Genomic DNA, 26,130 nt, shown 5'->3' with positions numbered 1-26,130 from the left:
AAGGTTCAAAAGTGAGGAGGAAGAAGTAATAAACCTCTCTCTTCCTACCACTTGTTTTCAAAATACACTACAATGCTCACCTGCCTTGACTCACATTTGAATTTTAAGTGACATCCCATTCTTAATCTATGAGGCTTAATATGACAGTAATAATATGTTTCGGCTTTCAGTCAAGAATTTTCCTTGCCAAAAGTATTCGCTCAACTGCCTTGACTGACATATGAATTTAAGTGACATGGCATTCCTAATCCATCGGGTTTGATATGATTTCAGTCGAACCTCTGCAAGTATAACATCTTAAACTCTTTTGGAAAGGCTTTCCACAAGGTTTAGGAGTGTGTTTATGGGAATTTATGACAATTCTTCCAGAAGCGCATTTGTGAGGTTACACACTGATGGATGAGAAGGCCTGGCTCCCAGTATCCACTCTAATTTATCCAAAAGTGTTCTCCAAAGTTGAGGTTAGGATTGTGCAGGCTAGTCAAGTTCATCCACATCAAACTCTCTCATCCATGTCTTTATGAACTTTGGTTCGTGCACTGATGCAGAATCATGTTGGAACAGAAAGGGGCCATCTCCAAACTGTTCCCGCAAAGTTGGAAAGTCCAAAATATTAGCCCCTGAGCTCCAGTGAAAGGAACCCTGAATGCTTCAGCATAACAAGTGATTTTGGACAGTCAAACAGTTTGGTGATCACCCCTTCCTGTTCTAAAATGTCTGTGCAACAGTACACAAAGCAAGATCCATAAAGACATGGGTGAGAGATTTTGGTTGGATGAACTTGACTGGCCTGCACAGAGTCCTGCCCACAACCTAACAGAACACATTTGGGTTGATTTCATGTGGACAGTGAACCAAGTCTTCTCGTCAAACATCAATGTGTGAACTCACAAATATGCTCCTGGAAGAAGGGGCAAAATTCCCATAAACTCACTCCTAAACCTTGTTGAAAGCCTTCCCATAAGAGTTGAAGCTGTTACAGCTGCAAAGGGTAGCCCAACATTATATTACACCATATGGATTAAGAATGGGATATTAATTATTAGACTAAAATCATGTGAGTCAAGGCAGGTGAGTGAATACTTTTGGCAATATATAGTGTATTTTGACTTATGTCATGTTCATATAATAATAGGCAATTCATACAGCCAGTTTAATTTTTGTATTTATTAAAAAGTTAATAAAAAGAATACGTTAGTGAAATAAGGACCCCATGGTATAGGTCCTTTAATGTAGTGCCTAAGCAAGGTGTGACGGCTTTTGCTTCAAAGTAGCTAGTTACATTAGAATAAATGGCTTTAGTTCCTGCCGCTTTGAGGACATGATGGCGCATGATGATGAACAAGAGGCCCTGTTGATGTGAGCAAGATCAAGTGGAATCGTGTTAAGCAACAGGAGAGCTTTTGCTTTTAAGTGAGGCGCTGGGCCCAAGGTCATGTGAATTGTCAGTGTTCATTATTACAGCCAGCTTGTTCCATGACAACAACGTGTCAACATTTTGTGACAGAGTTCTGATGGGACACACACACAGTGTTACACTCTTCATTTAAATTCGTTCCTCACAGTAATTAATAGATGATTTCATTAAATGTGTAAAAACACTGAGATCTTTAAATAGAATAAATGAAGAGCACATGCTTGAAGTCATCACACCCTCCTCCATTCAGCTCTTGGCTTATTCCAATGCATCCCTCCTGAGGTTGCATGAAATGGAAATGGATTTTGGGATTTTCAAATCTTCTGCCAAGAAATCATGCAGCCGTGCTCCTTGCAGTGCAGTTTAGAATAGAGATCAAGCCGAGCACAGAGACTGAATCAGAGAGCTCATGTGCGCTCAGTTATTTGGACATCAGAAGATCTGACTCATAGGTCATTATCTCCTCAATAGGATGTGGGCTAGGCACTCAGCATTTACTGGTTCAGGGTGGATTGATTTGTTAATTTCACAACACACTTTTTGTCACAGAATTTTTATTCATGGAAACAGGTTCATGACATCTATTAATGAAGGCATCATGTTGCAAACTTTTACTGTAATTAGTCATGAGTAAACCTGTATCAACATAATGAAATATTACTGAAATAACACCATATAATGCTGTTAGAATTAGTCTGATAGCCTTAAAGGTCCAATGTGTATAATTCAGGATCTATCCTACTGGAATATGATGTGCTTCATATACACAACTCGTCATCTATTGCTTTTCAGATTACATCTAAAAGTAATTTGAACTCTGAAGAAGCAACAAGTGAAACAGAACGGGAACAAAGTACTTGTATAATAAAGCTGCTCGATGTTCAGTCAATATGTAAATCTATACAGCAGATGAAGACAAAAGGGGACATTGAAAAAAACTCAGAAAGCTTCTTTTTTTTCCTGATCCTGCAGGCCATGTTACATGGTACAAGCCAGTAGAATGTGGAGAAGGGCACTTAGTAACTTGTTAGATAGCAGTACTGTCCATCATGCTCAATGGTTACTTGAAGGTTATTGGTGCTTTATAAGACAAGACAAGACAACTTATGTCTGTATAATGCAATGATATAAAGCTATCAGCAAAGCTGGAAAAACTTCTACAGTATACTAAATGTTCCACAGAAATGAGAAAAACAGTTGATAGTAATAATCATATGAAATCAGATACTAGAAAACCACAATAACAAATCCCTACTCTTAGAAATGTGTACATGGTAATTTTTGTTTTTGTTAATTTTATATCCAACACATGCCTCTAAACACATCAAATGTTAAAACACAGAAAGCATCGTGGAGCGGAATTACTGTATAATAAATGCAACAGAATTATGAACAAAGTAATGGTAATCGGATGGACTTAAAGATAAAAGTCAATTGTTACGTTTTGCAAGCATTTCTCAGCTGTAGAAGTAATATGAAAGCAAAAATAATCTTATTGATTGAGTTAAATGGCAGGGATCGAAACAAGCAGTTTTGGCTTTGTGAAATGTTGGCGGTCCATTCAAAGGAAGCTTAGAAACACAGCTGCAACTTCAGAACATTGCTACATACTCGAGCGGCTAGTTGGCCAGACAAACAGCAGACAGAAATTGAATTCCTCTAAATAGATTCTGGCTACACCTTATCTCTAAATTGACCTGAATGGACCTTACAGTATTATGCTGACCCAGCTGTTGACTTTCACTTTTTGATTGGTACTGTTTAATAACAAATCTCTGATTGAAAATGGTTTTTAACTGACTACTACCAAAAACTAAGACTATACAGTATCATGGAGTCTGAAAACATTCCAAATCTGAATGTGTCTAAAATTTGAACATTTAAGACATCTTTTCTGTTTTATATAATAACGCATGCATGTCAAGACATTACATGTCAGATTTTACACCGATACATATGCTAAGTGTAAGAAGGAAACAAAGAACAATACCTTGGTGCACATGCAGGTTTCTGTAACAAATGACAGCATCAAATTTTGCACTGGCATGCATATTACAAGGGTTTCAGGTGTTTTTGCAGGTCTGTTTTGATTATTTTGAGAACATTCTTATCTCTACATGAAAAGCAAATGTATATTTAAATTTTTTTGGTATGTAACCAACCATATGATTAGACTGGCATTGTACATCTTAAAATTTATTTGGCTCTAATTCATGTAAAAATTTCATGTTTGTTTTCTCAGTGCATGCTTAGCATCTGGTAAGTATTTTGGCAAAATATACATGAAGCACAGCTGTTTTTATAGAGCTAAAACTGTAAATGAAAGCTTTGAGTTAATTATTTTAGCTGTGGTTAGTTCTGCATCTTCACTTCTCACTCTCCACCCTGCGCTGTAGAGGTTTAGAGGGAGTTGAAACTATGAAAATTATATTTATGCTATAAAATGCAAGTCTGGAATTCCCTTTAAGTGGCTCATGTCACAAATTCAATAGAGACCGAGGCAAATGTGTTGACACCCTTCTAATAAAGAAACAAACACCTACAATTGTTATTTAATTCATCTGAAACTGATGGGACTGGAACTTGCCAAACTGCATGTAGACAAGCCACAAGGTTTCTAAAATGTCTTTCAGAAAGATTAAACAAAACTGGAGCTTTTTGGCCAGTCACATTGTCTATTTTTACATGCACAAAAAATTATACCAACTGTGAAACATGGATGAGACTGTTGAATCCCGCCTCCAGTCTTGTATCGGCGTGGGCTACAATGAATCAAAACTATCAAAGCAATCTGGAGCGAAATGATCCCCCCAGTGTCGGGAAACTTGGTCTTAGGCACAGGCCATGGATCCTCAAACAGGATAAACACCCAAAACATAGAGGTGAAAACACTCAAAAATGGAGAAGGCACCCTTTCAACCTCAAACATCTCATTGAGAATTTTGGAAATTGATTGATTGCCTTGATTGCCTGAAAAGCCATGATGGTTGACTGTTCAATAGCAATGGCTAATTTGCACTAGTTAACTAATTTTGTCAATTTCAAGTTATGTCAGTGACCATTATAGGTTTTTCTTTCTTTCACGGAAGGGTCCCAAAAATGTTGCCAATGTGTGTATTTGTTTTTTTACACTACCTGTCCTTTAGCTGCACAAATAGTTAGCCAGCCTGCTGACATTTCTTGAATGAACATATAATATATCTACATCAGCTCTACCTGTTGACCTTCAACTCAACCTGTAAGATTATGTACATAGTTTCTGTCCAGTCCACAGTGAGGTCAGCTGTTTGAATAACATGCATTGATATTGGAGGTAAATGGTACATCCGTGGTCTTCTTAGGACAAAGAAACGTCTGGTCTATAACAGCAGGCATGCTGTGAGTTTACTGTATTTGTGTCTGCTCTCACTGGTCAACAAAGTTGAGCTGATATGTGACCTGATGGCCATTGTCCCAGGCATACAAAACCTTCTCCTTGGGGTTATAATCAATTTGCGTGGTGAATGAGTACTCATTGGTAAAGATCAGACGTGGGATGGCCTCTGTGTTGGTGTGGGTGTCATAAGCATAGCGCACCTCCCCTTCCTTCTGGTTGTACACATTGACAGCATACAAGACACCACAGATGATGAAACAATTGCCATAAGAGTTCCTCTTGAGACCTGTTCGCCACGTGGTTTCCTTTTTCAAGGACAGGTCCGCAGGATCAAGTTTACTAATGACGATGACTTCCTGTTGATTGTAGTCATAGTCCATGGAAGGATAGATCACCCACAATCCACTTTCATCCACTGCAAAGTCAATATCAGAGTGACCTCTCCATTTCCATGGGGTGGTGTCCTCGTAAACTACATCGTGCAAGAGTGTCCAGGCAGCCACGTATCGCATCTTCAGGTCATACTTTATAATGTTCTTTGTGAAGGCTCTATTGTAGTAAAAGGCTCCATTATAAACCACGTGACCTGTGCCAATCCAATTGTAAGGAAGTTTGAAAAGGTTGCTCCAGCGGCCTACAGCATGGAAAATGTTGCATTAGTTTCTTATTACAGTTTACAGTTTGTTACAAAAACAATGCAACGTTACAGCATAATGCTTAAGATGTGAATTATTGGTACATCAAACAAACCAGATTCAGGGTGCTTTCACAGGAATGTTTTTTTTATTTTATGGTCCATCCTTGGTTTCTTTTCACCAAAATCGAACCAAAATGTATCATAACAAACCATGTGAGATCTCTGTATACAGTATTCTTATTGGTCATCAGCAGGTGGACAAGAATAGGCTAGGTGTTATAGGACTACAAATCTACATGAAGTAAAATTGGCTTTTGGTGATGACTGTAATCATTTCCTGACAGGCTACAGTAAGCCAGCAAATATCCACGAAAAGTGGTGCTACTATCAGATGACATGTTAACTGGATACACCAAAGGTGTTTTCCATATTACACACTATCAGTGGTCAATAGTTTGACAGTTAGAAAAACAACTTTTTGTCCATTCGTGGATTTACAACTAAATACTTTTGGAATTGTTGTACAGTCGATTTGATTTGGATTACAATGTTCACACCACATCCAACAAGCCAAAAAGAAAAAGTGACAGGTTTTATTAAAACTAGGTAACTGTTACTGTGAAACCCCATTCAGGTTCATGCATTGGTAATGAGGACTAATCTTTTGAACAGGGCTGTGATCTATTGGTCCAATTTCTGTGATTTAAGAAAATTTGGGAATAAATCAGTGAAAATATCAGAGCATATAATTCTCTAGACACATTCAGGACATGTACACAAATTGATGCAATTGCGGGTACTCTACACTGTACAGCTTATGCTGTGTTCACACTGTATAGAATTTGGAGAGCTTAATTTAAAGTCAACTTGTTCAGGAAGTTTAAGACCCCTCTTCTGTGTTATATTAATAAATATGGTCCACTGTTGTGTAGATGATGATGTTATCTTCGCGGTGCCAATGACAATGTTTATACAATACCAGACTGTGTACAGACACTGGCATCATGTGACACTGCCAACGTTTATTTAATTATTCACTTCTGAACCAACATATTGTGTACCTCTGGTGTCATTTTCAAATCAGATCCTATCAGTCCTCAATCTTTTAACCTCAGGAAGTCTGATATAGATTTGATAATATAAAAAGACCAAGAGGGGGGGAAAAAATCACTGTTCTTGAACACCCCAACCACCCACATCACACTGCTAATCCCTTCCTACTGGGCCTTGTTCAAAGGGAAGGCCAGAGCACATGTCAAAGAATAGCAGGCATCACCGCCACTCACCAAGATAGCTATTCATCCGCACACAGCTGTGAGCTCACCTCACTGCAGGATGCTTTGAATGGAAGTGAATTTAGAAAGCCCATTGTCCAAACACATCTACATCAACAAGCCAAATCCTATGAAGACAGATCATCGTAACTTTTTTAAAGAGTGTAATCCAATTCCTCGGTTGATGTGCGTGTAGAAGGAGTTGATTTTCCCACCCTCTAAAGCAATGAAACCACCAAGACCCAAATTCCTCATATCCAAGCAGTTTCACAGAGTGAGTTTCATTCCATTAACCACCTCTTTTGTTATGGTTTTAACTGGACAGCCAATGTGCCTGTTGTACTTCAAAACAACTGCACAGTTTTGTAATATGGAGTACAAGATGTCTGTTAGTACAGTGCCTGGTGAAATACTTAAGCGGTCTTGGTAACTGGCATGTACATATTGTTTTAGCACTTGTCTTACCATGAATGCAGTAAATGATCTGAAAAATTAAAACAACCACACGTTTTGTTTGTATTAAGCAAGTAAACCCTCAGTGAATAGTACCAATTTGGATCTGAAGGTACTATATGTATTTTCACCTCATCCCAAATTCCTGTTTATTGCTTTTAGCTTGTTTGGATGATTGTATCAACTGTTTTTTTGCCCAGGTTTAAGGGACTGGGTGGAGGTGAAATGTTAAAATTATGAATTAAATGAAGTTCCAGAACTTTATGCAGTATCCATCCATTTACTGCACCACTTATCCTCACTAGGGTCGCAGGCATGCTGGAGGCTTATCCAGCTGACTGAGTGCGAGGTGGGGGACTCTGAACTGGTCGCCAGCCAATCACAGGGCACATATAAACAACCATTTGCATTCACATTAGAAACAATAATATTTCATGTTCAATAAACTAAATCCTCTTCTCATGGGCTCACTACCTGTGAGAGGGGCCAAGGGGGCCAGGTGTAGAGTGAGCTCGACGGTGGCCGAAGGAGGGGATCTTGGCGGTATGATCCTTCAGAAGCTGGCTCTAGGGATTTGGAATTTCACCTCTCTGTTTTAGAAGGAGTTTAATCTGGTGTGAAATGTCGAGAGGTTCCGACTAGATATAGTCAGGATCACTATGACACATGGCTTTGGCTCCAGAACCATTTCTCTTGAGAGAGAGATATTTGAATCATTGAAAAACGGACAAGCCTTGTTCGCTTCAGGTGGGAGGAGACTGGTAGAAACTCAGGGTTTCTTATCGGAAACATGCCAGCAAGCAGGTGAACACATCTGCCTCACAGTTCTGGGGACCGGGGTTCAAATCCCGGCCCCCCCCTGTGTGGAGTTTGCATGTTCTTCCTGTGCCTGCGTGGGTTTTCGCCGGGCACGCCGGTTTCCTCTCATATCCCAAAAACATTCATGGAAGGTTAATTGGAAACTCTAAATTGCCCGTAGGTATGAATGTGAGCGCGAATGATAGTTTGTTTCTATGTGTCCTGTTATTGGCTGGCAACCGGTTCAGGGTGTATCCCACCTCTCACCCAAAGATAGCTGGGATAGGCGCCAGCAGCCCGCATCCCTAGTGAGGATAAGCGGTGAAGAAAAAGGGTGGATGGATAACACTGCCAAAGTTTTTTGTAACTGTTTGCCTCGGGATCCCTCCGGAAGAGCTGGATGAAGTGGCTGGGGAGAGGGAAGTCTGGGCGTCCCTGCTAAAGCTACTGCCCCCGCGAACCGACCTCGGATAAGCGGTAGAAAATGGATGGATTGATGTAATGTTTGCTGAGTAGTTGAAAAAATAAATGTCACTTACATCAATGTCCTACAAAAATATGAATAATATCCATTCTTCTAAACCGATTGGCCTCATTCGGATCCCAGGTGAGCTGGAGAAAATTTAAGTTTAATTTAACTTTAGGCAACAAGGCACACAGGGTTCAATTCCGGCTTCAACCCCACATTACAATAACGTGCATCTTAATTGCTGATACTGTAGGTGTAAATATGAATGCAAATGATAATGGCCTGCGATTGCAACCACTCGAGGGTGTACTCTGCCTCTCACCCAATTACAGCTGGGATAGGTTCCAGCTCACCCACGACCTTAATGAGGAAAAGCAGTATTGGAAAAGGATGGATGGCTCGTCTTTCAGATGGTCTGACCCACTAATAATTGTTTAGTCATCACAGCTGTATTCATGTTCTTCATGCATAGACATTGTGATAAAATTGCTGAACAAGCACACCTTGTATGAAGTTCTCCAGGTTGCGGAACTCCACCAGATTGTTGCCATAGTAATAGTTTGTGACATAGATCTTCGAGTCTTTGGCCAGTGGATCCTTCATCCAGGCTCCTTCATTGCGGCCATAACTGTGTTGCTTCTCTGGCTGCTCGATTGATGCGAGAGTCCCTTCGCAGTGAAGGATTTTCCCTGTGGAGAACATTCCGCTTTGATTTCCTTCTGAACTCATTTAACAATTATTTTTTGGCTCCAGATATGGAGAACCAACCAACATTTCCTCTTCAGTTACATATACTGTATATTTCTCCAGGTAAAAGGGCACTGTGATATATATATATATATTCCTAATAATCATTTAATGATGATAGATTTACAGCAACAGCCTTCTTGACTTTTCTAAATCAGCGGTCAAAACACAATGCATTTCACAAGATATTTAATTATCATAATGCGAATCTATGTTTTATTTTTTTTATTTTGACTTTTTTTGACAATTACATCCTCTGTGTTCTATTGTGAGAAGTAGCCTTACAACCAATTAAAATAAGATGAGAGGAACATTAAAAATACACAGTAAATATCAGTTTGTTATGGAGAGCCATTACTTCACAAATGTTCAAGTACTGTGTGTCTCCTTCAAAATATCAAAACATTAAAATAAACATGCACCGCTGCCGTGAAAACATATTGAAGAGAGGTTTCTATGTTAAAATGTAAGTTGCTGGGAAAATGTATTTTTTGGTTGACATAAAATTTGGTTTTGTTATTTTAATTATCTTTATGTAATCACAGAAATACCACAGACTTTTTGCAGATTTCTTTACAACCTCTATTTCTTGTTTTTGATGTGCAATAATGATAATTTTAACACTGGATTCGGAATCTAAAATCAGTACCCAGACACTCTCTCTTGTTTTTTGATCAAGCTTATAGTCAGGGCTGACACTGACATGTCCTGGATCATTCATAGCTGCTACGGGATCTTCTATGATACACCAAAAGCCCTTCTCTCTTACTCTTTTTCTACCTGATTACATTCTTATGCTATGTACTGTATGTCACTCGCCTCTTTCTCGTTCTCTTCTTATACCAGGTGGTCCTACTTCTAGTTCACCGCTACAACATTCATACAGTCTCTTTTCCTTTCTTTAAAGAACTAGAACTGCACTGCATCAGACCCGTTTCTGTCTTGGTACCAATTAAGCTAGCCGAGAGGGTCAAAATGTATTCGATTCAGCAAAAGGTAATTCAATTTTTGTTGATCGGTGTATGTTCAAAATGTAACCTGCTCTGTGGAGAGTGGGTCGACTGTTGTTGTTGCTGTTGTCAAGCAGTAGCACAATAGTGGGAGCCGGCCTCTCTGCAGCTGCTGTACTTTGGCTGGTGACAATCGTAGTGGTTGGTGCAATGGTAGTGGTTGGTGCAGCAGTCCTAGTGGTGGGAGGCGTAATACTAGTCGGAAATGAAGTGGGTGCGGTAGACTGTGCAACTGTAGCCTCCATGGTTTCAAGCACCATTTCAGCTCCGCCATCCTCAGACTGGGTTTCCGTGACATGATGACGTGGGTATGTTTTGGCTGGGTTGTCTGACGAAGAGTAAAAACATTGATTAGTCAACTTTAGTGACATAATAGCATATGAACAAGTACAAATTACAATAGCAAGAACAAATATGTAACCCTTTTGAAATTTCATGATTTTCTGAATAAATTTTGTCATGCAATGTGATCTGATCTTCATTAAGGGTACTGACAAATATAATGAGTCTAAAAAACATTAATTAAAAAATATATATATATTTAATGTCTTTATTGAAAACAATCCAAAAAAACTCATCCTCAAAGTATGTGAACAATGAGAATTAAAGGAGGTATGAGGCCTTAATGATCCATATTTCACTAATTAGTTGATTTTCTGTATTTCTTTTGCTCAAGAAAATGAAACTGGCAGTAATTTCCGATAATATCAGTCAATTGTGGGGCAACTGGTAAATAACTAATTGAAAATTTTCACATTCCAACCCCTTTTTCATCGCCAAAATTGACACGTCCCCCATGTCTTGGTGTAATGCCAGTGGCAGAAGTGGAGACTGAATTCACTGCATAGCTGGTGTGGAAAAAGGAATATACTATACTATTAAGTGGCAGTATTTAACCATATATTTACCTACAGTGTCATAGATGTTGTGTGGAATCCCCTCACCTCCAAAATTACAACTTTTCAGGAAATTAAAAATAATGACAGCTTGCTTGAGTTTCCAAACACTGCTTTGTTCAAGTTGGTATCTCACTTCTATTGCTGTCATATATCGTTGCCCTCCTATATGAACAACAGCAATCTCACATGAACAGCTAGCACCCCAAAATTATATTCAATCACTAATTTAATATGCGGAAAAATCGCTAATTTATTAGGTTGTCATCGACTAAAATGATACAAACACGGCGGTGAATGACACACATCCTTAAACCTTTTCTCTAGTTAGTGTCAATGGAGAGGGAAACGCTTAAACGTCCATAAAAATAAAAAATACTGGGCCGATAGTTCTGATATTTACAAAGGTGTAAGTGGGCATCAATAAAGATGTCTACATAAATTGTGCTGATAATTGATTGCAGTTTTGGGACATTAAGCAACATTAAGCTTTGGGCTGGGAGATCCTCTCAGGTGTCCGCCGTTATGACAGATGTTTTGTTTCTTTATTATGGTTTACATTAAGGTAGCTAGAGACCGATTCAGCTAATGCAGTGCTTCTCAATTGTTTTCTGTTACGGAAAAAACTTGCGACTGCCCCCCCCCCACCCCCCCACCCCATCCGCAGCCCCCACAAGTACACCTCTGTATAAAATTGTATATCGAGGATAATATAATATAATCCTTATAAACATTGAAGAAAGTACAAGAGAAAGACATATAGATTGTCATCTACTGCAGTGGATGTGCAATTACACTTTATTCTAGTACGGCAAATCATGTTCTTCAGGGTCTCACCTGGCATCGTAACACTATTTGAGAAGCACTCAGCTAATGTGAAGGCGTGACAAGGTCCCCAGACAGCAAAACTATTCTTTACTCTTCATGTTGTACTCAGTATCAACCTCATAACCTAGTGCAATAGTATTCTGGGTGACAATATTTTCTCTGTCCTTTAGGTGTAGGATATCCACCTGCTTGTATGCAGAACACAGTCAACAGTAACTCAAGCTACATCACACTGATCCCATTCTATTGGTACGAGAGAATGCCGAGAAAAAAAACCTCTTGATCTTTACTCTTGCAACAAAAGTCTTGAAATTGTCATCATCTTGCATTTGACTAACTCCGTTTTAGTCTGTTCGTCATCCGTTTGTCTTCACTACACCATCATCACTGAGCGAATGGATGAAAAGAGTTGCGTAATCATGATGGAAATACTCAATGTAAATGCTCTTTATGCCTTTGTGCTGGAACAGTTTTGCTGGGCAACAGGGGAGTTTGAAATACTCCCTCTGCTTATTTATAATTTCTGTATTATTATTCTGATGTTTATTGAAAATGCAGCCGGACTGAAAAGGGTTTTAGGTGACAGACAGAGGGATAAAAGTGGACAAGGGGACTAGGGGTGAGAACCACAGAAGAACAATAGTGAGACAGTCTAGATATTTGAACACAAGTAACATTACAAGTGTCATTTATAGATATGGGGGGTGGGGGGGGCAACCCAGTGAGGACATGCAATAACTAACCAAGAGAACAAGATAAGAGAGGACAGAAAACGGCAGGAGAGGATGTGGGAAAATGAGCAAGGGAGTGCTATTGACAAGTGGTGTGGTGGGATTCTTTTTTTGTTGTTGTTGTCTAAACACCTGTAAGAACCTGTGAGTTGATATGTTAGTATAACCTGTGTTGTTGTTAGTCATCCCAGCACAAGTAATGAAATGTATTATATAAATGTGCTTCTCCATCTCATACGGCTCCTTTATAGCACACTAGAGAGGGAGGGAGAGATTGGGAACATAGGTCCTGGAAAAACTGTCCCCAGCTGGATTTTGACCGATGCTGATCCCATTCGTGAGCAGCTATAATTTGTGGTGCTGATATAAATAGCACCACAAATTACAGCCTTTATTGCTGAATCTGAAATAAATAAACACCTCTCTCAAACCCATTCAAACAAACTGAGCATTATGATCCTCATGAAGGGTGTATTGATTAGCGGAATGTTGGATTAATATATTCTTACATAATACTGATATAATTAATCTTTACTAACGCAAATGTTTTATTTTATTGTAATTCTTTCTTTATATAATATGAAGTGTAATTCATCTTTTTTTTTTTTTTTTTTTTTTTTTTTTTTTTTACAGATTCCAATTTATTCTGATGAATAGATGTGTTCTTTTTACAGTGATAATGACTTATAAAGGAGCTAAAAACTTCCTCCAACAACGCCCCTAAGCAAATGCTGAAGTCCAGCTGTGGTGGTGGAACTGTGGTCATCAACAGACAAATTTGGAAACACTTGGCAGCGCTCAGCGAAAATGTGAGTAAGTGTTTAAAATGGCCTCTGTGGGACTAAGGTTCTTTAACCTTCCAAGGATAAATAAAGGTATTCTTTTAAAATAGTGTCCTGTTCTTTGTTAGAGATTATGGATATTGAGCTAAAGTTTTTACTGATTTGACAGGGATGGCTGAGCACTTTGACCCTCACATACATGGCAGAACACCCGGTCTGTCAGCATCATGTGCGTGTGCCCTGTGCAAACGCAGCATACCTATTCACTCAACTAGACTTAAAGAGGATTGGAAGGAGTCAGAAAATGTTTTCTCTGCATTGGTGAGGGTCCCCACGCATTGTTGTGAAGAGTGAAGCTGAGGCATGTCATGGCTATGGTAGCGCTCCATTGACACAGCATTCCATTTGCTCCATGCATTTTGTCAATCAAAGATTTGGATATCCTGCTCTCTGAATGCACAGTGGCAACCCAAACCTGCAGTCTCAAAGAGTTAAAAATAATAATAATAACTGGGATCTTTGTGTGCAAATCATGGATAGTTTTATTGCGGTGCGGTGCAGTTTACAATCTTAACAACCTTTTCATAAAATTTTTATGCTAGTACTCTGATTGACATACTGTACCGCTCAAAAAGATCTTAATTACATAGCCACTGGTTGATCCTGATCCAACAAAGCATCAAGTGGGGTCACATGAAATTGCTGAAAAAAAAGTATTTGGATAATTTTCAACACATGGATGGAGAGAAAAGAAAAAGTAAACTACACATAGGCACAATATTTACTTTAGCTCTGAGAAGTTTGTTTTCAATGAACTGCACGATGCTGGGCGAACATACAAGGTGAAACTTGAAATGTGAAAACTCTCACCTCCTCTGACCTCATCCTCCTCAGTCTTAGCAGCCTTGTAGTAAGTAATGCCCCTGACCACACCTGGCTGGTGGCCAACCACCTTGGTTTTGGCTGTAGGATCAGGCTTCAGTGGTTTCACAGATTTAGTGACCTCCTTCTTGGGCTTGATGACTTTTTCTTTGGGTTTGGAAGGGAGCTTGGATGCAGGGGGCTTTTTGTTGAGTGGCTTTATAGCGCTCTTGGTCTTTTCATCATTATTATGCTGGAAACATGAATATTTAGGTAATATCAGTATGCTTCATTGATTACAGCTATATCATCAGCTACACACTCCAACTTCACATTAATGCAAGTCATGTTTGAGTGCCTTTGAAGAGTATCTACAGCTGTGATTGGCTGGCGACCAGTTCAGGGTGTACCCCGCCTCTCGCCCGAAGATAGCTGGGATAGGCTCCAGAACGTCCGCGACCCTAGTCGAGGCTAAGCGGTACAGAAAATAGATGGAGGGATGGAAGATCTACAGTGATTTTTATATATAATTATCAATGAAGAAGAAGAAGAGAAAAAAAAGAATCCCGTGAGGAGCAGTTCACTGGAAAAAAAATTTAGAACTCTAGATGGGAAAAACATTTGTCTGGTGTTACTGATGAACCGGGATTTCCCCTGTAGCCTTTTGGTTAGTGGAATCACAATTTGTTGTGAATAACTTGAAAGCCTGCGATTGGCTGGCGTCCAGTTCAGGGTGTACCCCGCCTCTCGCCCGAAGATAGCTGGGATAGGCTCCAGGACACCCGTGACCCTAGTCAGTTTAAGCGGTACAGAAAACGGATGGATGGATAACTTGAAAGCACACATAAATCCTGCCTTAGATAAATGGTTCAGGATATGTGGGGTAATTTAGTGTTGTTGTGGATATTACTTGTCACACTTTGGGCGGCGAATACCAACTGAGCATAATTTTAAAGCCACAACCTATCAGAGTGCTGTTGCTGACCATGTCCATCCCTTTATTCATAGTACAGTAAAACCTTGATTTAATGGACCTAGGACCAACGGACTGCGGATTTTTGGAAGTCAAATCGTCCCCTTGCAGCGGACAAAGTCTGTTATTTCCAGAATTGGCCGCTGTTGTTTACTGGCACAATCAACAGAGACAGGTACCCGTATTTCCGGGAATAGCCACTGGGTGCGTTCAGAAATTCAATCTGATGGCCTAACTCTACTCTGAGAGTGCGAGTGTTCCGCACAGTTCAACAACACTCTGAGTTTCCAAACAGTCCGGAGTGTAGCAGAATTCATTTCTGAACACACCCACTGTTGTTTACTTGGCTGCTCATCATGTACACGTCTCTCAAAGATGCTATACTGATTTTGTCACGGTTTAGAGTTGTTTTTTTTCCAAGACCTTCACGATGGCATCCAATCATAACTGAGGTGAGAAATGGAAGCGCACTAAACTTACAGCTCATGAACACGTCCCCGACTCGTCACCGTGGCACAACATCTTTCTCCCACCAGCACAACATTATCACCCCTCCCAAGCACCAGCAATCATGCCACTTTGACACATGACACATTGATGTAGAATTTTTGAAAACGGGGATCTTAAACATGGCAATACGTCCACTGTACTCCAATGGGCTCCTCTGTCAGCACATCCCAATCTAAGGGTGTACTCAAACTACAGGTACAACCATGATGCACTTCCCAGCTTCCAGCATGGTTGGAAGAGGCAGATTTGGAAACAGTATGGTTTCTCATCCACGAGAACATGCATGGGCAGTGGCTCAGTTTGAGTGCACGCTAATAGAACCCCTTTAGCCAGCTTTTTAGTAACAATTCATGCAACCATTGGCCAACCTACATACTGTATAGCAACACAACCGACTCTCAGCAAGGCAGAACACTCAGTGTGTGTACTGTAATTCATTAATCAATATGCAGTTGTGTTACAAGTGGTACAACAGCACTATTTGGGCAAGCTACATTGTTGCTGAACCGCCCGGTTGGTGAGCTGTTAATTTGGTCATGAGAGAGGTTGGTGGTCTATGTGAAGAATTTAAGAGATTGGTGTCCTACAATGTACATCATTGCTAACATCTAGCTAGTCTAGTGGTAAAATACAGATAGTTTAAAACATCAAATGTTATATAGCCTACAGTATAAATGACAGTTACTTTCGAGTTTATTTCAATGACTGAAAATGATTGTGAAGCAAGAGTGAGTGTGTACAGACATTGCAGACAATTAAATTATAATCAGTCTGTCTTCTTTTTCGAACCTGCACTTTGCTCTCAGAAGAGTCTTTCTGAAGCAGCTGGAGACTGAGACCAGAGATCTCTTTCTTGATGCTCATCATAATGTTGGAGTAGTTCTCATATCGCTTGAACTGGTTGGTAAGGCTCGTCATGCTGTCCCGGACAAATTCATTCTCTCGCGTTAGGTTTGTCTTGATTGTCTGTAAAAGGCAACATTAGCATTTTTAAATAACTGGAATACTGTAGCTTCATAGTCTGTTTCCACAGTGATCCAAAATTTAAAAACTATGATGTAACGATATTGTCTACCTCTTCAAGGGTGTTCATCTGAGACACCACCTTGTTAATGTATGAGTGGACTTTCATCAGATCCATGCTGTAAAGGGTTCCCTCGAGGAGGTCCACCATCGATTGGAGCTGGTGGTTGATTCCATAAAAGCAGTGCAACTATTATTCATTTGTATCCTGACATCTTCATGCAATCTTTTCAGCTGAGGAATCTGACACATACATTAGTTTAAATGCACTAAAATAAATTAGTACGACGCTTGCTTACAACCATTTACATTACATTTAAAAATAGCAGAGGGGTTCACTCAGAGATATTCATGCTTTAACGAGCTGATTAGTTGTTGGTGGAGTGATAGATCACACATCTGGAAGTGTGCTTCTTCTGCTGTTTAAAAGATCTAAATTAGTATGCCCAAAGTATTCACTTTTTCTCATTGATATACTGCACAATGCTGAGGTTTGAATAGGCAAATGGTTTATATATATATATATATATATATTTTTTTTCCTGGTATTTTTTTTCCTGGTATTTGCAGAAGAAAAAAAAACCCTTGTCACCCCACTGCGGGTTAAATCTCTTGAAAAGTAAGTAAGCATGATTTTTTTTGCACCTTATGAGCGGTGGCATTTCAAATCTTATATTTAAGATTTGAGCTCTGCTTTTTTGTATCATTTTAAAAACTTAGGGTTTCAAACTTTATCGACTCACCTTTAATAACTCAGGTGCCTGTTTCTTTAGTTTTTCCATCTTCCACTCATTCTCACAGGGGTTCAGGGAAGATGGTGGCGCAGTGCAGGAACACTTGCAGTCAGACCCCGAACTGACTGTTTCCACTGTATAGAAATCCTCCACGCGTACACTGCCACTCCGCAGCCGCATACAGGCATCCCTGCTCAGGGGTCGCATGATGCACTTACAGCGGCAGTCAGAGCCCTCTGATACCATACGAACAGGCTCCGTCTCGCCAAATATCTGAAAGTGTAAATGATCAGGAGTATACTGTAACTGTAATGTTGTAATATTTCATTGGCGAAAAAGAATGAAAGTAGGTAGGCAGGCTAATTATAAATAAGAGGGGCAGTCAAAAAGTAATGCAGCAAATTTTCCACTAGCTTTATTTATTGCAATTGGACGGCAATATACACATACAGTAGAAATAAAGCCCAAAATTTGAGGATATCATCGCTGTTTTTCAATATAATCACCCACACTCTCTCAACACCGACTGTCCATTGATGAACAAGGGCATGTAAGCCAGGCTCATAAAATTTAGTCGGCTGTGTTTTAACCAGTATTTCTTTCCCCAGCTTGCTTAACTTGTTCATCATCAGAGAAGTGCTGACCTCTAACTGCTTTTTTTTAAAGGTCCAAAAAGGTGAAAATCTGATGGTACTAGATCGGGTGAGTATGGAGGCTAGGTTATTGTCTAGCCGAAGGAACTGATGACTTCACAAACTCCTTTCCTTGTTACGGAGGTCACTCAAAGCAGGCTCTTGTTCTTTACCGTTGTTCCTTCACACCCACATTTTGACTGTCCTGTAGCCTATTGCAACTCCTCCATGCACATTGGCATGCATTCAACAATGATGTCATTTCCAAAATGGATGACAGGAAGAGGTCAGGCTTAAACAAAACTTTTTTTTTTTTTTTTTTTTTTTAATAAACTGTCTTTAAACTACCAACTGTGAGGATTTCAGAAACAAATTCAATTATTAGTAAGTTAAATTAAATTGGGCTCATTACTTTGTGACTGTCCCTCGTACTTTTGCAGAGATAAATTGATGGAAATTTAGACAGACTTCCTACTGAACGTTATGAGCTTAGTTTTCTCTTGAAATAGTTAATCTAATCAATCTGAAGACAATCATCTTTTTCCTGTATTGTGACACAATACTTATTGTCATACAAGGCAACATGTGCCACACGACGCATATCTTACCATAACTAATTTGTCATTGTTATTCCTTCTCCTAGCAGGGCGTTATCCCACTCATCCATTGTGTCCCTGCTTAACTATTATGAATAAATATCCACATTTTATTAAAGGAAAACAAAGGCAAGGGAAGGAAAGTGAAGTAAGAAAAAAAAGCATGCTTCCTCCCTTTTGAGAGTTCACCGGTGTGACTCAGAGGAAAGCCCGAAACAAAAAGACTGCAACATTGCAGGGACTTCGTATCCCGATGAGCTTCAATTGTGATGTAGCCTACTATATGTTAGCTGGGCTTTGAAAGGCCAGAATGATGGCTTGCTCAGAAACTGGAAGCGAACCATGGAAGCCTGCCTAAAAGAGTATGTACCTACATAATAAAACGATGGCCTGTATTCCTTGTTTAGTACTGGAAAGTGACAATTGTGTCAAAGATACACCAGCCTCACTCCACTAGAGAAAAACCTCACAGTTAATTCAACAGATAATGTGACCAGAAGAATAAGTTGTCATTAACATGCAGGCAGGCCACACACCTACAGCAGCATCGGAAATCCTGATTTACAGTCCAACTCGAAAAACACAAACACTATTCATAGTTGTCTTGTTGCATGACCAAAAACACAATGGTTGCCTAATTTTGATGTGTTGGGATTTATATGCAGACCATTTTGCATACATTGCATATATTTGCCCTTTTTTGTCATTTCTTCTCCCTACCAAGTAATCAAATGTTCTTTAAAGTTGTCACTCATGTAGCATTTGGAGCAGCACAGAACTGTGAAAATGTTTCTGCAATTCCCCCACCTAACCAGGTCACCCATTGCGACCAAGGGGACTTCGTACAGGGCGCCATTAGGGCCAGCACAGGCACTGGCCCATAGCATGTCCAAACACTTCTGGACTGTACAGGGCTCTTAGCAGTTGCAATGACAATCATGTTGTTCATGTTTAAACGATATCCTGTTTGCTGCTTGTGAGGGGAAAAAAAACACAGTAAAATATTAAAATTAATTTAAAGAAATAATGCCGCCGCAAACCCTGCCCACCACCACCGCGGTTCGCAACCCCCACCCCCCCCCCCCCACACACACACAAATACCATTTGTGATTCAATTACCCATACATACGAAGTCTGTCAGAAGAATTCCAGGAATGGTATAACGAGATTTATTTCAAACCCAAGCTTAGAACTATGAGTTTTCCCCTTCAGTGTTGGCCAGACGATCAACCAGCCCATCTAAAGAAACCTGTGGCATTTGCATCGTTCAATGCAACATAAAAGGTGAGAATTGTGTCAGGACAATTTGTGGTTGCTTCACCTTGACAACGTGTCTGCTCATAATATCCTTAGCTTGCGACAGTTCCTGGCTTAGATGAACATCACTGTCCTGGAGAAGTATGAAATAAGTGCGAATGTTCGCAGTATAGAATAGGTCCTTTTTAGGAATTAGGGGTTGAAGACTATACTTTTAACATCAGAACGATTATTTACTTTTTAAACCATAGAAAGCATACAAAGAAATGTAGAAAATTGACCTTTTGTATTCTTGTTTTACCCTTGGTTCCTGCATTTAGTCTACACTTGAAATGTAATGTCAGGCTTAGTAGAGAGTGGTGGAGGATGGGGGTGAGTGGTGGGGTTGGGGGCTCATTAGTGAAGGAATGCAGGCTGAGTGATGGGGGAACGTGTGTTGTGGGGGTGACTTGCCTTCCATCCATTACTGCACAAATACTGAGGAGGAGGGGTATGTCTGAAGCAGAGCAGGACTCCTGTGTGCAGAACCAGACCCAACCTGACCCATGTCAAGCGAAAACACAGCAGGTTGACAAATGCAACAACCACATGAAAACAGAGTGGATTAGCAGATTAAATTTCTTTCGCAGAGAACAGCATGAATTGCAGCTCCTCAAAGCACCAGGCCAATTTCCTGGACTATTATTTGTCCTGTAATAATCATCAACTTTTGTACTTGATTAATAATGCAACAGACAAAGCGTGGCCCTCATGAGTGGACACTGAACTTGCATCCACTCTCAACTCCCTTTGACTACCTCCAGCTTTGCTTCCAACCAAGTCCCTAGTCATCCCCTGAAAACTTGGTTGATTAGTTATCCTGAACAAAAGCAGCTAATTTCCAATATTTATCATTGCTGCAACTGACAGCTAATCATGCACGCCCAAGGAGTCCTGGGAGTAAGACCTGGGATCCACATTGCCTGATCATTACTGTGAACTACTTTTCAATCCTCTTCAGTTTGTGCAAGACATGGTCTCCTACAGTGTAATTTTTTTTGTGCAAAACTTACTTGGATCTCAGATTTACCTCAATATAACCAACGTGCATATTAAGTGTAAACAATCTCCAGCCAACCAATCGAACATGTTTGAGTTTTGTCCCAGGTTCGCTATATTTTGGTAAGAAATTTTCAAAGCGCTGAACACAGCATTACACTCATATCTCTGCGGAACCTTTTTTTTTAGATTTTTAATCAGTTTCTCCTTGAACACATTTGAATAGGCTTAGAGTCCTTGCTTAAATCATATTAAATCTTTGACGTCTCTGCCTGATCGTGACTACTGAGCCTCCCTCCCCCTTGATTTGTTGTTGTGGTTTAAAAATATGTATTTGTGTATATTAGCTTACACAATTTATTGGCTATACAATTATAAGTGTCCTCCTGCAGGTGGGTTGAACAAAAAGTATTTTCGTGCGCTATTGTGTTGTTGCCTGTGAAACTTTTTCATTAAAAAAAGAAAACTTTAGTCGAGACAATGCCCACAGCCCAGATGAGCTGTATTGGTACAGCCAAACTCTGAATGCCCCAAAGCATCAGTTAAAATTCAATTTAACTTCAGTTTAGCGTCAGTTTGGAAACATTCCATCTTGGTTCTTCAGTACTTCATGTTTTGTAAAATCAACAAAGACCCCAAACCCGAGACCATATATGTCAAACTCAGGCCCGGGGACCAAATTTGGCCCACGTTGTAATTATATTTGGCCCGCAAGACCATATCAAATGTGTATGAGAGCTGCCCCGCCAGTGTATAGCATACGCGCCACTAATATTACAAATCCCAGAATGCTTTGCTAGTGTGTTGGCCCATCAGTCTAGACCGGCGAGCACCCCTTCCCTTTCTGTTGCTGTCGTTAGCAACTATGCTACCAGTCTCCTCGGGCAAATTTACACTTCACCTTCCCAAAAATGGCCAAACAAAAGATGGAAAACAGTTAACTTCCAAGACAGGTGGGAGGCAGATTATCTGTTCACTAAAGTAAAAGACAGACCTGTTTGTCGTGTGCGGAGCAACGTGGCTGTAACTAAGAATATAACATAATTGAATTCATGTTTTTTTTTATGACCTGTATCAACTCCTAGGCAGGGACTGTTAATAGTTTGAAGTTTGGCTTTTTATTGAAGGACATTCTTATATTTTTGGGTTGTTTTGTTGTTGGCCTTTGGAAAAGATTTACATAAAAAAGAAAGGTAGTTGGAGATAGATAAATAGAAGATAGCGAGACAGAAAAATTCACGATATTTATTTAAATACAAAACAACAAACAAATACCACTGATGTATTTTATTGTAAATTTGATTTCTTGTGTTTATAATAATAAAGTTTATTTATTCCAGATTCAGTGTTTAAGCAAAATTTTGATTTGTTGTCATATGAAAAACTTTAACGCTACATTTCTGCAGGGAAGGGAAACATGCACATCGCAGTTATTTTTCATTCAATATTGAGTTTTGCCCGCGACGTTGTCCCAATTTTTTATTTTGGCCCAACATGAATTTGAGTTTGACCCCCCTGTCCTAGACCATCTTATCTTATTATTAAAATCAGAAATATCCTGCCTTTGAGAGTATACATGCCCTTTCCTTCGATCTGGATTGTGTGGTTGTAAATCTACCTGACTGCTGAGCATCTCATGCCAAGGTGAGCTAGCAGCATGAATTCAGATAATTCAATTAAGAGACGAGTAATGAAGAGTATGGAGTGTTTAATGCAGGCTTTAGCATAGCTCTTTTGTGGAAAAAAGAACAGGACTCAACCCAGAACTCTTGTCTGCACAATAGGAGGAAAAAAGTGTTCAAGCCACAATGAGCTGTATTAGATCATGTATGGCTAACCATTTCTGACAGTGATAAAGTGAACTTCCAATTGTAATCAGGTTTTCAAAATCCCGACGTGCTGTATAATATATGGTGCGTTTAAAAGCTTTTGCTGGCTTTAGAGTTTTAGTTGTGTGGCCCATTGTATCTATAATCAGGCTCATATAAACAAGCATGTCCAGTCTTTTGTGCTTTGCCAGCAGGTAATTAGCTGCACAATTGTATGTTAAAAGGCGAGCAGGCAGTGGTGGTGTCCTGTAACAAACCTCAAATGCTCAGCTGTATGTTCCAACTTTATTTAAACAGAAGTGCTTTTTTTATGACCATTTTTCCCACAAAAGTCACCATAAAATAAAATTCTACTCAGTGCTTGACATATCAGGTCAATTTTGAAGAGCAGAACTTTAAAATCCACTTTCATGGACACTCAAGACTTCTCTCAGACACATTTCACCCCAAATATTCTTTCTGACTTTAAATTAACACTGCTCATTGTGTCGCTGTGGAGATTGACCCTAAAATGTAATTTAATAAGGGATATTCTGTGGAAGCCTTTGTTCTTTGTTCCTTTGTTGAAGGATAAGAATAGTACCCAAGACCTGGAGCTCAAACGCAAGTCATCGGCACTCGCATGTTAATTACCTAAGCACAAATTATATCAAGCCGTCACGGCTTTTGGGAGTACATATCTACATTCCTACTGAGTCTCTTCATGTGTCCAGCTAGTTACTCATCACAGTACATTGCCAAGTCAAACAATACGAATACAAATGAAGGCATTAAAATGACTTTCTCCCCAATACATAATGAGGTACTGAAATGGAGAACAAATAGTATCTGGTATCCCCAGCTATGAATGGAATGACAGCCAAAATTTTAACCTAAATTTAAAAAACTGATATTTCGAATGAGTAACATAAAAACGTGCTTAGAATTTCTAAATGGTTGACGTTGTTAATCACAGCACTTCAGTGTTTTCACATTTGCATTACAACAGTTTGTTTGAGCAGCATGTATAACACTGTACAAAGTACAGCAGTTGATTTCTTTTCTATATATGGCTACAAGACCTGTGGGTTTGTCCACTGCTACTAGTTCAAGGCTGTCTTCTCAAACTAAAAATTACAGAAATTGGTGCAGAATGTTCTTTTGTTTTTTTTAATTACAATCAATGCAAAGATTTGATGCACTTGTTAATATTAATTGCATGTGTGTTATGCTTGTGGTGGCTTTCCCAAGAGGATTTGAAACGTGACAATAGACTGACCAGAGGTCAAAATTAAGAATCTGGTCATCCATGCACAGTGTATGCACTATGCACATGGCTATTTTGATGGTCTAATGTTGACTCAACATTTCTCATGCACATGATCAGCTACATTTGCAAGCTGAGCAAAGTGGCTCAGTTCCATGATCCACAGAGATGTTGCCTAGAAGAGGTTTCATGGGATTTTACATTGGATGTCGAAGAAACAAAGGTCTGTTTTCCTTGCCCCCTTTTTTCTGTTAAAGATATATATGCATCTGCATAGAGTGTGAAAACATCTACCTGTAAACCTAAGCTAATACAAAGCTCGAGAGGAGGAAATGCTAAGCACAGAGTAGAGTAGCCAAATATTGTACTCAAGTAAGAGTACTGTTACTTCAGATGATATGACTCAAGTAAAAGTAAAAAGTAGTCCTCCAAATAATTACATAACCATAAGAAACTACTCAGTGGAAAAAAAACTACTCAAGCAGTGAGCAACTCGTAACTTCTGATTTATTTTTTAAATCAGTGCATGAACGTCAAATAAAAAAAAAAAAAAACTAAAAATATTAATGTGCAAATTCAGATATTGCTGAACAATATCACTTCATATAAAACAATAAATAGAATATTTCTACAATAAAATCTTTGTAAAATAACAAATTAAGGCAAATTCAGCTCCAAGAAATGTTCTTATATTATATTGTTTCCACTTGTTAAACAACACAATACTGTAGACTCACCAGGCAGATTACAAAAATGGGAACAAGGCTGCAGTGGATATAAAAAGTATACACACCCCTGTTCAAATGCCAGATTTTTGTGATGTAAAAGAACTTTGACCAAGATATATAATTTTAAAACCTTTTCCACCATTAATGTGAGATAGAATTTGTACAACTTAACTGATTTAGTTTTATATCTTTTTGAGAGGGGAGGTGAAAATAAACAACTGAAATAAACTAGCATGTGACTTGACTTGGACTTGACGTTTAAGTTGCTGCCTTCTTGGCCAGGTCACCATTGCAAAAGAGGTGTTCTGTTTTAAGTGGTCCTTTATCAGGTTAAATAAAGTTTAAATGAAATAAATAAAAATAAATCTGGTTGCACAAGGATGCACTCCCTGTTGTAACTGGCACGTGGCTGTGCTCATCAGTAACAGATCACATTCAAACTCATGTTCAATGGGAGTCCACACACACACACCTGCCACCATTTCATTTTTTAAGAAAAGAAAAACCCAACAACAACACATGCACAGGGCCTTACAGAAAGATGTTTTGCTTTAGTTAGTGTGAAAACGGCTATTGTCTCCTGATGAAAGATAAATGAGGCTTTGTTTATCCCTACTTTTTAACAATACTTTCACATTGCTTACACTAAATCAAGCTCTGTATAACATCCTCAGTCAAATGATGGAATGCAAAAATGTCCATTCATCCAAATTTTGGCACTTATGTAAAACAACAAAGAACATTAAAGGACTGCTAAAATTCATTCAATGACGCCAAGTATCTGCCACTGTGCCAAGCACTGGACACAGGAGACTGATCAACTGTCTCCTTTTTGTGGCCACTCACCCCCGACCTTGCACTGATTGTCTTTTGGTTTATGACCAAAACACGAAGCAGGTGCCCGCACTGTTTCCCACGCCACTTGATGGTGCCCTCTATGCCCTCAGCCTCTTCTAAAAGGGCTTTGTTTCTTGTTTTGCCAGTGGCACCAATGGGGCTTCAGAGCATATGACTCTACAGACATAAGAAATGGAAGACATGTAGAATATTGCAAATCATGTAACTGCATAAAATAATAATACTTCCATTAATCCATTTTCTATACCACTTGTCCTCATTCAGATTGGGGGTCAGCTCGAGCCTGTCGGAGCCAACTTTGTCCAAGAGGTGGGATACACACAGTCAATTGTAAAGCACATACAGTACAGTGGAACCTTGACTTAACAGACTAATAGGTGCGAGAGGGTCATCGTTACAGCCGATTGTCCGTTATATTAAAGCACT

The 26,130-nt window shown here is 39.4% G+C and overlaps 1 protein-coding gene across 1 annotated transcript in view; it reads right to left on the bottom strand.

Moving 5' to 3' along the window:
- Positions 1 to 1,965: 1,965 nt before the first annotated feature.
- olfml2a (olfactomedin-like 2A) overlaps positions 1,966 to 26,130 on the bottom strand; it is a 33,446-nt gene continuing 9,281 nt past the window's right edge. The window contains exons 2-8 of the mRNA XM_061673106.1: positions 17,529 to 17,792; positions 16,838 to 16,945; positions 16,552 to 16,728; positions 14,289 to 14,532; positions 10,210 to 10,509; positions 8,928 to 9,113; positions 1,966 to 5,427 (exon numbers count right to left, since the gene is read on the bottom strand). Of these exons, the coding sequence (XP_061529090.1) occupies positions 4,823 to 5,427; positions 8,928 to 9,113; positions 10,210 to 10,509; positions 14,289 to 14,532; positions 16,552 to 16,728; positions 16,838 to 16,945; positions 17,529 to 17,792 (1,884 nt within the window). The 3' untranslated portion in view covers positions 1,966 to 4,822. The remainder of the gene's footprint in view (positions 5,428 to 8,927; positions 9,114 to 10,209; positions 10,510 to 14,288; positions 14,533 to 16,551; positions 16,729 to 16,837; positions 16,946 to 17,528; positions 17,793 to 26,130) is intronic.

This window comes from Phycodurus eques, chromosome 3 (genome assembly GCF_024500275.1).
Source record: "Phycodurus eques isolate BA_2022a chromosome 3, UOR_Pequ_1.1, whole genome shotgun sequence".
In the NCBI taxonomy this organism is placed as follows: domain Eukaryota; kingdom Metazoa; phylum Chordata; class Actinopteri; order Syngnathiformes; family Syngnathidae; genus Phycodurus; species Phycodurus eques.
This window is presented reverse-complemented; position numbering and strand designations above follow the sequence as displayed.